Below are 14,874 nucleotides of genomic sequence, written 5' to 3' on the forward strand. Positions count from 1 at the left end.
TCAATTTTCTTCAAGCTTAATGTGTTAGTATTTATGTTGAAAAACTAACTGATTATTTTATCCAATGTGCCCATACAGAAGAGTGTAATTTAAAATGGAAACACATCATCTCTCATCTTACAAGAATTGAATTTAAAGTTTCTAAAATTAGAAAAGCTTCTATGGACGCTATTAATATAATCTGAGGTACTGCAAACGATAATTCCTGAAGGATGCCAAAGGCAATTCATGTCTTTACCTTTTCTCCCAATCAACAAACATTATTTTCTTTTTGTGTTTCCCTTTCTACCCGTCCTTCAGCCACAAAAGGCGGGTAAAGGCTGGAAACAGAAGAAAAATAAAACAAAATCTCTTCTCCCTCCGGCCAGCGGCCAGCAGGGAGCGCTAGTGCCATAGGCGGTATCACAGCCAAGCTGCTCCACCTCCTCTGGGCTCTATAACTGCTACAAGCCAGGCGCACTGAGGTTGTCCCTGCTGGGAACCCGTAGTTGCCTCGACGTTGCTGAGCAACGGGAAAATGGGCGGGATTTGCCTGCGCGTTAGTGCGCGCACCCTCCCAGACGGAAGCGGAAGTGTCGGTGGCCGGCGAGTAAGAAGGGCTTGTTCCTGGAGTGGAGATGGCGGCCCTTGCTCCGCTCCCCTCGCTGCCCCCGCTGCCTCCACAGTTTAAGAGCATACAGCATCATCTGAGGACGGCTCAGGAGCATGACAAGCGGGACCCTGTGGTGGCCTATTACTGTGAGTCTTTCCGAGTCGCCGCGGCCCTACTTACCCTCCGGGGCCCACACACCACCCCCTGGTTCTTAAGGCAGGCCCCGCTCCCCTAGCTTTAGATCTGAGCTTTGACCTCTGACCTGCCCTGGGAATCCCTTGGGGCCCCTCCCTCCTCAGGGATCTCCACCTTCTCTCCGCCCCCTCGAAGGCCCCAGAAAGGCAAAACTTCAAAAGGACCATGGTGTCCACGACCTACCCAGTCTTGTGCTTAAATATTTTTAAACAATATTTGGGCTCATGAACTCTGGAACACACTGTTCTAAGGGTTTTTTTCTGCGTGTACACACAAGAGGCTCCTATCGCCAGCAGGGAATCCTGATAATAACCTGGGTAGCTAAGTAATTGAGTTGGAGCTAAAACGAAGGTAAGTGTCCCAAAGACAGTAGTGATGTGGACAAAAGGAAGATTGACTAGTTGAAACTGTAGTAATAAGTGCACGTGAATTAGGACAACATGCAAGCGCATTCAAAAATTCATAAATGGAGAGTAGCTGCTACAAAACAAGCACTTGGATTTGTCCATTCCCCCTTCTGCAAACTACCCTGTCCCACCAATGAGAATTTATAGTCTTGATTTTGAATAATACCTGGGGTTGAGACATTTGGTAGCAATAGTCTTGCTTTGGTTGACTGTGATGCTTATAATCTACAGGTGATGAAAAACACAGATTAAATTTGTTGACACTTTTTCCTTTGCAGTGAAGAGAGTAGATCCGGTAAACTTTATTTCATATTCCATACTCTAATGTTACTGCAAATAAAACACGTGACTAAGCAACTATAAAGCTTCTGAAAAGGATTTTTAGCCTTGAGAAGCTCAATATAATGTGTCCTCTATTGTGGACGTTATAAGATTAGCTAAAAAATGGTCCACTGTCATCCCTGCCATACTCCAGGTGACCCCATTTTCATTTCTCAAATTGCAAGCCTCTTTCAAACCTCCACGTTCTTCACTGTCTTGGACCTTCTTCCTTTATTCTCCAATTGGCAAACTCCTTATGATTCAGGGTCTAACTCAAATGTCACCACTTCTGTGGGCAGTAAGTTGATTACTCTCAAGGCTTTACCTCAGCTTGTTCAAATCGTAGCAGCATTTTTCCATTATACTTGTTTTTGAGGTTCCTTAAGTAGGGACCATTAGTCTTTCATTCAGCTTGTATTTATTAAGATTCTACCTGTATGAGCATTACCAGGAACTGTGACTACAGTTCCTGCATTCATGGAACTTACGTACTATGGGGTGGGGAGATTAAGCATTAAAATGAGTATATTATATAGAATATTAGAAGGTTACAAAGAAAAATAAAGCAGGGAAAGTATAGGGAGTACCAGGAGTAGGGTGGTAGGAAGTGAGGAAGGGATTTCATTTTTAGATTGGTCAGGGAGAGCTTCACTGGGTTCACATCTGAGCAAGACTTGAAAGGAGTGAAAGGCAGGCTTTGCATCACCGGGGAAAGAGTACTCTCCATAGAGGGGGTACACAAAAAAAGCACAAAAGTCTTGCTTGAAAGAGGATCAAGGTGACCATTGTAACTGGAGTGATAGAGCAAGGAGAAAAACGATGTGATTAAAGTCAAAGAGGTTATCTCTTATAACAATGAAATAGGAACCCTTGATTCTGTGTAAAACTAATCCCTGTTTATGGGTTCTGTATTATATACCTTTGTGACTGCCCAGAGACCCTTTATTTCCCGTGTCATTATCTTCCCTCTTTTGCTGTTTCTTTCTAAACTTGCCCTAGTTTCCTTTATTTAAAAACTAAAAGGAGCTCTCACTGTGACATTCCCCTAAAGTTGCAGTCCTGTCTGCCCAGCCTCAAAGATAAGCTTGAAATAATTGTCTGTAGTTGTCTTTACATCCTTATCTAATAGAACTTTTTCAGCCCATTGTGGTCTGGTTTTCATGCCCATTATTTCACTGTAATTGCTCTCAGCAGGGTCATGAACAAACATTTTTATTGCTAAATCCAGGTGACACTTGAAAAATATTTTTGTTATGAAACATATGCATGTTAAAGAACATATATAATGTATGTAAGGAACAGTAAAATGAATGCTAATGTACTCACCATATTTGCTGCTATTAGACTTATATTTTTGCTGATCTGACGAGTGTGAAATGATGTCTCATTCGAGTGAAATTTGCAATTCACTGAGCCTTAATAAAGTTGAGCATCTTTTCATATTTTAATTAACCATTTGTGATTTCCTTTTGAAATACCTATTTATTGCTTTTGACAGTTTTTCTATTTCATTGTCTTTTCTTAATAATCTAGCTACTGATCCATTGGTATATGCGTTGTGATTGTCTTCTCCAAGTTTATAGTTTGATTTTTCACTTGATTTATGAAATCCTTTGATGTGCAAAAGTTTTTAATTTTAAAATATGGCCAATTTATTAATCTCTTCCTTATGGTTCATGTTCTGATTTTCTAGGCCTTGATTTCTTTTTGTGTACCTTATTTGGCACTTTGGCTTCCTGAGTTTGTAGGTTGGTGTCTTTCATTAAATTTAGAAAATTTTCTACTATCATCTGTTCAAGTACTGCTTCTCTGCTATCTCTATTCTCTCCTGCAGTTTTAATTAGGTATGTGTTGCATTTTTCTCCTTTAGCTTCTTTGTCTCTTAATGCTTTCATAGTTTGTATCCATTTTCTTTCTGTGCTACATTCTGTATAATTTCTTTAGGTCTGTGTTCACCTCCACATATCCTATTGTAGAACCCATCTGTTGAGTTTCTATTTCCATTTTTTATTTCTAGATGTTCTCATTTTGTTTTTAAATCAGCTAGCCATTTCTGATAATGTTTTGTTAACTGTGTTTTTAAAACACTCTTCTTTAAATGCTTTAAAAAATATTTACGTTTATATTTGCTGTCTGATAATTCCTGTGCATGTTATATTTTAGGTGTGATTCTGCTGTCTAACAGAAGATGGCTCATGATGACTTTTTCCCTTGTAATTTATGCTCTAGATGTACTAAACCAGTGCTCTTCAAACTTCAGTATGCAAATAATTCTATGGGAATCATTTTCACAGTTCTCAACTTCTGTATGTTTCTTTCCTGACAAAGTTCCTTTGGTCAAGGTAGCAAAGTAGTATGCTTCTTCCTTTTTTTTAAATCATATCCTGTTCTCAGTTGCCCTTCTACTTTAAAGAAGAAGGACATACTCTGATGCCTCATTAGCATTTTTATGGTGTATTGCCCTGGAGAAGAAGGTGGAAAATACTCCAGGGTGTCCAGAAAAAAGGGACAGTTAAAATAAATTACTGGTATTAGTGAAACCTCAATTAAGGTATTAGGTAGAGCTTCCTATCTTTCTCTGTCTTATTTGGAAGAACACCAGTCAGAGCAAAGAGTAAGCTTTTATTTTAAAATGCTGGGCATGAGAAAGAAAGGATGTCAAAGGAACATTCTAACATATAACTTTTTATAAGGGAAGCGGTCAGGAGTGAAACTCAGAAGAAGAAGGAATTGTTCTTAGCTATTAGCAGCCATTGTTTGGTCATTTTGGATTTTATCCAGAGGAGTGCAGAGGGACAGTGTGCGACCGAGATCAAGTGCAAGATAGTGTGGAGAGGGTTAGCTGTGGGAACAAGGACATGAACGTACCACAGTGGAAACTTCTCTGTATTTCAGAGTCTCTTACACTTGTATGTATATATATTAAGGGTAACATCTCATGTTCAAAATTGGCCTGTGTTGAGGTGTTCTGAAGTTTCAAAATGGTAAGAGTTTTCATTATATGACCTTACCTTTTTGTTCTCTGTTCCTTACTAAAGTGTCATTCCGGAGGTAAGAAACAAAAGGGAAATGCTGAAGTGGGGCAGTGCCTTATTTCATCCAAGTCACAAGCTCATGTAAAGGTCTGTAGGATATCAAAATTTTAGAATTAGAATTCAGAAATGAGATGGGGCTTGCGGGGACATGTTAACATATTTATTCGAATTAGAGAAGTCATATTTTTCTGAAAAAAGTAAACCTCCAGTGGCTGATTGGTTTGGCTTTAACAGCTGGTTTTGCCATTTATGTAAAATGGTGGACATTCTCCTTAAATGAGGTAAATCTTTAGCTCTGAAGTGTTTTGTTTTTTCAGAAATACATTTAAAACAAGTGACAAAATTAAAATACTAAAAAATTTTTTTTCCTGCTAGCAGATGTTGAAATGAACAGTATTTCCGTTTTCCCAATCCTGTGTCACTGTCTTAGGATAAAAAGAAGCCTTTGAAAGAAAATGATGAGTCTTTCTTTATAAGATCTTTTCTGAATACTTCACAGGAATTGAGAGAATGAATACTCTAATGATGGGGTGACAGATTCTTTTCTAGTCTTAAAACAAATTTTCAGGCAGACCTAATTAAAATGTCAGCTAAGAGAGATTATTAACAATATTATTTGATGATAAGTGATGATGTGGTTTTTAGCCTATAACCCAGAAGGAATTTAAAGAATTCAGTGATTTTGCTGTGACAGAGCTTCCATTCACATCTGCTGCTTTATATGAATGAATTTTCTCCCTTGTTAAATTCATAAAAATGAACGTAGGAATAGAACCAATACTCTACCCTGGTTCATTATGAGGATAAATCATATTAATTCATAGATAGGCAGTTTAACTCATTATTTGATGCATTTCCAAGAAAATTGTAATATTTATACTTAATGATTATTAAAATAAATAATCATGTTGTCTTGATCAATTATACATAATAATAATTGCCAAAACTCAATTCCAGAAGAAATATTTTAACACATAGTAGCTTCTCTCACAGGAAATTTTGTCAAAATTTCAATTTTTATATCCTTTCTGTTGCAGAGCAGTATGATAGGATAATCAAGTAGGACTTTTGAGCATACAAATACATTTTTTTATAATAAAATTCTATAAGATAAGTAAATAGAAATATGGGTTAAAAGAAAATACACAGTATTATTTCTGACTCTTAAAAAAGCTTTTTGTATCTTAAAATAGATTATAATAGGTATCAAATTACTATGGTATTTACAGTTGAAAGAGTGATATAATTTTTAGATGTCAATATTTGATGTCGTACAGAAATTACATTTTTTTACCTGTTTAAACTTCTGATGAAAAGTGGTAGATGTCAACTGAAAAATGTGTGAAGGGATACATTTCTGTAAACTTAGAGCAAACAAAAATATTCTAAATTCCTAGAGCAACGAAGAATTTTTTGTGAGAAAAAAATTCAAGATTATTTTGCTAAAGTACTTGCTGATTTATAAAAGTTCCATATTCTTTTATTTCTGAGGCTTTATATATGTTGCTCTCTGCTTGGAATCCCCTCTGACTTCCTCTTAATCTAATTTATGCTTACGGACTCAGTACTTTTTGCAGATTGGTTTTCCTGACCTCATAGAATGGTCTAGAAATTGTTTCACATATGTCCCTCATCTTGCTCACATTGTGTTATAACACTGTTATCTTTCTGTCTCCTGGATTCTCCTGGAGGACAGGGATTGATACCTTTTTTTCACCTGGCACATAATTGGCATTCATAAATATTTAATGAATGCCATTGTTCTAAATATTACGAATATTCCGTTCTTACTAGAATGTAAGCTCTGTGAGAGCAAGAAGTATGTCTTAGTTGAATCTCTTAACTCCTAATACAGTACCTAAGCCATGGTGGATAATTGTAAATTATGTAATTTACATGTAATATCTGTTGATTGAATAAATGAACTATACGGTAATTCTTAGGTTTTTTACATGCTCTTACTACAGTAAGGAAACGTAATGAAAAGAATTTCAAAACACAGTATTTTATGACTTGTGGGTATTAGATTAAGTCATAGATATGTCATAGGATGTGCCCATTGTGCCTCCTCCTTTTCAGTATTTTGTGATTTCCAAAAATGATTTATATCTGGCCTTAATGGGAATTAAACATTTCTAAATTGTTTGATCTTTTATTTTTAAGTCAGGAATGAGTGTTGAAACACCATAGATCAAATTATTTTTTGACTAATATGCTTAGTGTTTACTTCTCTGAACCTTTTAATGTAGTAACTAATAACAAATTATTAAATTTACTCATATTTGGAACACCTCCTCATTCCTGGAAAGAATCCTATTAGATTTTTTTTCATTAAACTTTTTATTTTGAGATAATTGTAGATCCACATACAGTTGTGAGAAATAATACAGAAGATCCTGTGTGCCTTTTACCCATTGTGCCCCAATGGTAATATCTTGCAAAATTATAGTACAGTATCACAACCAGAATATTGACATTGACACAATCCACTAATCTGATTCAGACTTCCGTAGTTTTCCACGTATTCATTTACGTGTGCGTGTGTTTTTAGTTCTAAATAGTTTTGTCAGGTGTAGGTTCATGTATCCATCACCGTAGTGAAGATAGAGAGCAGTTTCCTAAGAAGAATCCTTCATGTTACCCTGTTACAGCCAGAACTTTATGTTTTGGGGGGAAGTTATTTTTTATATTTGTCAATTTACATTTTAAAAAATTCGACTTGAGCTAATGTTGATGTATTAAAGTTTTCTAGAATATCTTTCATATCTGTCAGATTTTCAAATTTATTAGTTAAAAATTACAAATTTAACCTTCCCATCCTTTCCTCGTACCTGTCACAATCAGCCAGTCATCGAACATTTAAAATTTTACTTATCTCCTTAGTTTCTCTGATATCATCCCCTCACCTTACATCTAAGCTATTGACATAGCTTCCTACCTTCTACTTCAAGCAGGTAATCCCTGTTGCTACTAAAAAGTTCTGCTTTAAATGCTTAGGGGAAAAAATGCAGAATAAAAGAATGATAAAGTTAACTAAACATTTAGGAATTGTATGTGACACAAACAGTACAATTAATTTATAAAAACATTGCATTAGGAAAAAATATTTCCAATAGATGAGAGACAAAGATGAGAGATCCAAGATCCAATAGATGAGAGCCAATATCCCTGATATATGAAACACTCATATAAATCCATTTAAAAAAAAAACAAAACTAAGATCCCCATAGATAAATGGACAAAGAATATGTATGTACTACTAAAGGAGAGAATACTAGTTATTAACATTCAGGTAAGTTAAAATGGCATACCTTTTTTGGACTATAAAGTTATAACTCAGTGCAAATGAGTATATGGTGAAATTTTCATTGATGTGGCTGTGTGAGTTGATTCATAGTTTTAGAAAGCATTTTGTCAGAGTGTATGGAATTGTAAAACTATCTGATGTTCAGTAATTCCAGTTTTGAAAAGCTTGTGCTTAGGAAATAATCACTAATATATTAAGAACTTTATGCAGAATTCTCTGAATGATTATTTATACATTTGTGGCAAGCTCAAAACAACCTAAATATATATCATTGTGGAAATGGTTAAGTAAGTTATGGTATATCCATTAGATAGAAAGTGATGTAATCATTTAAAAATTAGCATCTTTTGAAACATGGGAGAAAATTGATATAAAAATACAGGATATAAAATTATATATATATACTATGATTTGAACTTTCTTATATGTACATACATACATACACTTGGAGAAGAAATTGTGGCTTTTAGGTTTATATATGGTTTTCTTTTGATTGTCTTTTTTTTAATGTTTTCTATTCTGTAAGTGGGCATGTCCCATAAATACTAAAAAACAAAAGCTTTATTGAAAGCAAAAATTTTTGTAAAGGTACTTGTGGTAGCTCCATCTGACTATCAGAAAAAATATAAGTGCCTTTAGGAACCACTTATGATTTGAACATGGCATCATCTTTTGTAGTTTTAATCAAACTGAATTTCATTCCGTTTCTAGAACCTCACTGGCTTTCTGTTGTCTCCAAGCTTTCCAACATTGTTCTCTCTCCCTTGGTACCTCTTCCCTTCCCTGCCATCCCCGCTTCATTTTTATCCTTTGGATACTAGCTTGAATGTCACTTTTTCTGGGAGACCTTCTCTTAAACTCCCTAGTTTTAAGGTGCATCATCTCTGTGTCCTCATTATGCCTTGTATGGCTTTACCTAATTGCTTTTCATTTGCCTATTTTGTCTTCTAGGTGGTAAACTTAAGAAGGCTGCACGCTGCTGGGAGCTCTTTATTCATTTACTGTACCAGGTAGTGCTAGGCCACTAGACATATTTACACAGTAAAGAATAGGTGCTCCAAAAATGTTAAATTGATCTGAATTTTAAGGCAGCTATGGTCCCTACAGGGAACTATGGCCTTATAGCTGTCACTGAATAAAGAGGCCAGATGACTAACATTTATGTAGCTCTTGGCATTAATAACAATACTTTTCTTCAGAGCATCGGATTTGAACCTTATAGTTATCCTGGTCCTTTTATTAGTAAGTGATGGAGCCAGGACCTGAATGACAGATTCTAGATGAGAAATGGTTATATGTAAAATTGTTGATAGTAGGTAGTAATTAGAATACCACTTACAGAGTGAAGGTAAAGGGACTAGTTAAATTGGTGAAAAAGAAAGGGGGAGCCAATGCAGTAATCTGGAAGATTCCTAATAAGTGGAAGGTAGAAATGGAGGACAGGCTTGATGCTATTAACATATCTCTGAGCTCTGTTATGTCTCTTCTTTTTTTTCCGTAATGAAGCCAGAAAATACTTGAGTCTCTACTAAACATGGGCACCATATGATAACTATTTTGATTCTGTGAAGTTTGGTGTTGTGGATAAAGCTAAAAGTAGAAAGATTCCTTCCTTTTAAATTTGCTTAAGTAACTAAATACATAAAGTTTCAAGTTTGTTTTTTTAAAGTTTCCTCTAGGGGGTGATATTGTACAGTTAATAGACATTCAGTGAAAGTGTACAAGTGTTCTTTCAGAGTCATGTTTATATGATCATAGGAAAATTAAATGTAGTTTTCAGGAAGTTGTAAATACATATGGTATATTTCATATACAAGATGTTATAAGATGCACAAGTGTAAATTTTTACTTTAGTTTAAAGGCCGAAAAATATTGGATTTTTTGCTTCATGGTGGATATTAGGATTAATAATCAGTTGCCTGTTATTTTTTTGTTGTTACACAGAAATCGGATTTTTTTAATGACAGATAAGCTTAACTAAGCCAGTGAAGATAAGCAGTGGCTTTTTTTTCTTTTCTTTTTTTTTCTGTTTGCTGATTTCTGAACCTGTAACAATTAATTTGAGCCCATAGTCCTCTTATCTAAGTACTTATCATTTTTTATTATAAGCTGACTCGGGATACTTTACTGTAGCAATGACAGGTTAATAAATACGCACAGAAAGTTGGACTACTGGCTTATCCATTAGCACTCCATTCTTTTTGTTTTTGCAAACGTATATGCAGACATGCATTTTATATCGTAAAATAGTCATTTTAATAATTACTCCTTTTTTTTTTTTTTTTTTTTTTTTTGTGGTACGCCTGTCACTGTTGTGGCCTCTCCTGTTGCGGAGCACAGGCTCCGGATGCGCAGGCTCAGCGGCCATGGCTCACGGGCCCAGCCGCTCCGCGGCATGTGGGATCTTCCCGGACCCGGGGCACGAACCCGTGTCCCCTGCATCGGCAAGTGGACTCTCAACCACTGCACCACCAGGGAAGCCCAATAATTACTCCTTTTTTGAGTAAAGTAAATCAGTTTGGTTTTAGACTCTTTCAACCTGTTTCTAAGGTTGAGGGGACAGGATCAGTGTGATCAAGTAACTTGTCCTTATCTGTCATTGTCTTATGTTTGGCACCCACGCAAGTTTAAATCATCTTTGATAAGATTCTTTTTTTTTTAATGACAATTATGATTGTTCAAAGTGAAAGCTTACATCCTCTTCAGCAGCACAGGTTTCAGTGCTTGATAAATTCTCACTTTCATTCAATTCATCATGTATTTTTCTGTGGCTTGTCCAGGTTTTTTGGTTTTTAGGTGTTTTTTAATCCCAGTTGTTTCTCTTTGGAAACACTTTGGAGTCCATTGTACCTCCACTGTGGGCTTATTAGATATTCCTCTTTGTTTTAGTATTTTTAATGGTTGCTCTAGCATTTACAGTAACTTATCACAGTCTACTATCATATAACACTTCACATATAAGTTAAGAACTTCACTTTCTTTTCTCCTGTCCTTCGCCTGTAGTTGTTATGTGTTTTATTTATACATATACCATAAACCCTAGAATATATTTTTTAACCATCCTTTTTAAAAAGATTCATAAAATGAGGAAATATAATTTTTAATATATTCCCACATAATTACCATTTTTAGCACTCGTCATTCCTTTGTGTAGATTGTTTTAAATCTGGTATCATTTTCTTTCCTGTTGAAAAGTTTATCATTTCATTTGTAGGATTGCCACCAATTCTTTCAGCTTCTCTTTTGTGAAACAAGCTTTTATTTCATTCTCATTTTTGAAAGATATTTTTGCTGGTTAAAAATTTTAATTTGTCAATTGTATTTGCCACACCTCCCCACCTTTGGAGGGGAGGATTCCAATTACATGTATGTTAGAGCACTTGGTGTTTTCCCACACCTCACTGAAACTCCGGTTTTGTGTTTGTTTTTGTTTCTCTTTTCAATCCTTTTTCTCCCTGCTTTAAGTAGTTCCTATTGCTATGTTCTGAATTTCACTAATTTTTTCTTTTATGGTGTCTAAACTACTGTTAATCCTGTCCAGTAAATTTTTTATTTCAGATAGTGTATTTTTCATCTCTGGATGGTCCATTTGTGTTCCTTTGTGTATGTTCTGTTTCTCTCCGCATTTTATTCATGGTTTCCATTAAATATACTTTATAATAGTTCCCCAGTATTTTAATGTCATCGTCTGCTATTTCCATTATTTTGTCATTGTTTTATCTTAGCTTATTGTTTTATCTTACGTTCACATTCTTCTGCTATTGCCATCATTAGTCATTCTTGATTGGTTGCAGGGCAGAGTGAATTTTAAGTTCTTGAATGTCTGTTCTTGAAGGGATTTAATGTGACCAACAGCTAAGTTAATTGCTGTTCAGTTAGATTCTTTTGTGCTTTATTTTGTTTGTTTTTAGCTTTGGGGAGCAGGTCTAAAGTAGCCTTTGCTTTAGGGACAGGTTAACCCTATCACTAAAGCATATCCCTTTGGGGGTCTCTACTGAATATCCTGGGTAAGCATCTGGGGCTCTCCACTCCTTCTGGTTGGAAATTGAATACATCCCAGCCCTGTGTGTGCTCTGGGGACAGTCCAGCTCACAGTTTCTGCTCATTCTTTGGCCGTGTGGAGTTTTCTCCTTCACATGCACTATGGTAGGGTTCTCCTGAGCCTCAAGTTTACCCCTATACAGATTTCTGGATTTCTTTTCTTCATAGCTTCATCCTCTTCAGAACTCTGCCCCTCAACTTACAGCTGCCTCAGTCTCCGTGAACTCCAGTCTGTTTTCTCAACTCAGCTAGAAGACTGTGCTCTGCTTTGGACTCCCCTCCTACTCCTTAGACTGGGATGTACCTCCAGGCAGAATGTTAGGCTGATATTGGTGTCACCTCATATGTTTCCTTTCTTCAGATGTCTTGGTCTTACCATGTTTGTTTCCATTGTCTGAAAACTTGTTTTGTATATTTTGTCTAGTTTTTTTGTTGTTTATAGTGGGATAGCAAATCTCACTACTCCATGTGGTCAGAATTAGAATCTGTGTTCTCATTTTAGTAATCAAATCATCACTTAGTGTTCACTAAGTACCAGCATGGTCTTTTAGTAGGAATTCAGAAATAGCTAACTTTTTCTTAAAGCTACTGTATTATGACAGAAGCTCTAAAAAATTTGTTTAAGAAGGAATGAGTGAAGTAAATACCCTTTATTAATATATATTCATTCATACTTTGTTTTTATTCCTTGATTTGGAAGTCCATTCACAAAAGATAATAAAATCCCTGCTTTCACAAAAGCAGGGATTTATAATATACTTATGAGTACAGTAATATATTTAGTTCTATTTATTGGAATAAAATTTGCTTTTATACATCAATGTATAGCATAATGATTCCTATTTGAGTGCTACATTAATTTAACCTATTAACTCATAACTCTTCACAATTGCTTTTATATACCTTTTGTGTGCTTATATCATGCATTTCATATTTTTAGATTTCTCATGTATAAGCAAGGGTGTGTTAGAATGTTAATGTTTAGATTTAATGTTCATACCTTCAGGATGAGTAAATGTTTGTCTCCTAAATGTTTCACATTAAAGTTAGGTTGGAAAGTATTTAATCCTTTTGCAAATATGTCTCATTACTCATCTTCAAATAATATTTATTCATAAAAATAAACATTTCCTTGATGAAATAAATCAAATATATTTTCTTATACATGATTCTAGCTACATATTTATTCTGTTTCAGTCGGCAACTTTCCATGTTAGACATTAATTTTTCGTCGTACTGCTGCTGCTACAATGAATTACTTGTCCTGAACAGAGTTCTGTATGAAAGTGATGCTTTTTTCCATCCATTATGAAAAAGATCTTTTGGTGTATTTATTAATTTTCATAAGTAGGTTTAATGTCTTTTCACTTTTATTAATATTAGAAAGTGTATCTTGTGATACAACTTAAGAATTGTAAACCATGTAAGATATTCAAAAATGTAAGAGGCCAACTTTTATCCTAAATCTTTCCGGGTCTGAGATGATTCTTTCCAGTCCTTCATTTAAAGGTGTTGCTTTATAGTAATGTCCTATAATTGCAAAAACTGAATATGCATGTAAGCCAAGAAAAAAATGCATGTAAGTGAAACCATTAAACTATATTGTCATTAAACTATATTTTGAGTACTAGCCATTTGTATTAAGGTTAACTTTTAAAGAACAAGAAGCTGACATTTGTTTATATTTGTGTTGTGAGGGAGATTGATGATGGTTGTGGTGATAGTGAATTGGGAATAATTTGATTTTTGTTTCAAAGGAGATACAGATAATCTTCATTGCTTGGTAGCAAGAAAGTGCTGATTAATTTTATGCATGTTTGCTTAATGGGCTCTTACCTATGCTGGATAGCCATTTATGCCCATAGTTGGTCCACTAGGTAGCTAACTACACTCCATAGATGGTAGGATTCATATATTGTTCACTACTTTGATAAAGTAAGGAGAAAGACCTCCTAGGGGAATGAAACTGTCAGTACTGTATTTCCTCACATTATTGTGTTATTGTGTTGACTAATAGTATATATAGATAGCGAGTAATTAATTAATGTCTACTAAATTTTCTGTGTGTGTGTTTGGGTGAGGTTTTGTTTGAAAGATGTTTGAAAAAGTCATTTGAGAGGTTGGGAAGATAAGGAAATCCGTCTTACACAATTAATATAAAATGTCTTCAGAGAATGGAGAAAACAGGAGAGAAGATGGTAAACAAAATAGAGAACTTTAATATTTTCAAACCAACCGTTTCACATTGGATGCAAAATGTTGGCACATCATAAAAATATGGATGTTTAAACAACTGTAGCTTGTGCTCAGTTTATAGTGATAGAAAGTGTATTTTACTTTGGTCGAATAAATAATACTGAAATATTCAATTATAAAAAAAGGTATTAAGCTCATTTGAGGTTGATAATTATGGTATTTATAGTGATGCTGATCTGCCAGTGGTCTCTGTTGCTAGTATGTAGGCATAGGAAGAGAGGATAGTTGGGCTTATATATGAGTGTGCTTTTGCCAGAGGAATGTAATAAAAAGATTCAGGGATAGGAGATAGGACAATAAGTTCAAGAAAAATCTGTCATAAAATCAAAGCTGGTTGCAGAGGGAAGTTAAAGGAGAAAAGACTGGTTGTAATGAAGAAGTAGGGCAACACCAGTGAACTGGAAGCCTGTTGTAACAAGCAGAGTTTAAAATTGGAAGAAAAGGAATTATGCTTAGAGTGAGTGATTGATATACTGATATTGACAGTACAGCACTTTGAGATGGTAATTTAGTTATGGGGTGACTGGCATGTAAAGGAGAGTATGTACAGTTATTGGAGATCATTGTTGATAAGAATTGAGAACACAGCACTCACTGTATGCATAAGAAATAGATTTGCTTTTTCATCACAGAAAATTCAAAATTACAGTTGCTAAGTAAAATAAGGATTTATTCCCTCATTTAAAGGAAAGTCTGATGTTGGCAGTACCCAGCGCTAGT

The 14,874-nt window shown here is 35.1% G+C and overlaps 1 protein-coding gene across 2 annotated transcripts in view; it reads left to right on the forward strand.

The window, feature by feature from the left end:
* Nucleotides 1-568: 568 nt before the first annotated feature.
* Nucleotides 569-14,874, forward strand: part of VTA1 (vesicle trafficking 1) — a 66,584-nt gene continuing 52,278 nt past the window's right edge. For both annotated transcript variants that reach the window (XM_070043456.1, XM_030853321.2), the window contains exon 1: nucleotides 569-738. In XM_070043456.1, the coding sequence (XP_069899557.1) occupies nucleotides 618-738 (121 nt within the window). In that variant the 5' untranslated portion in view covers nucleotides 569-617. The remainder of the gene's footprint in view (nucleotides 739-14,874) is intronic.

The sequence above is a fragment of the Globicephala melas genome, chromosome 14 (genome assembly GCF_963455315.2).
Source record: "Globicephala melas chromosome 14, mGloMel1.2, whole genome shotgun sequence".
NCBI lineage: Eukaryota > Metazoa > Chordata > Mammalia > Artiodactyla > Delphinidae > Globicephala > Globicephala melas.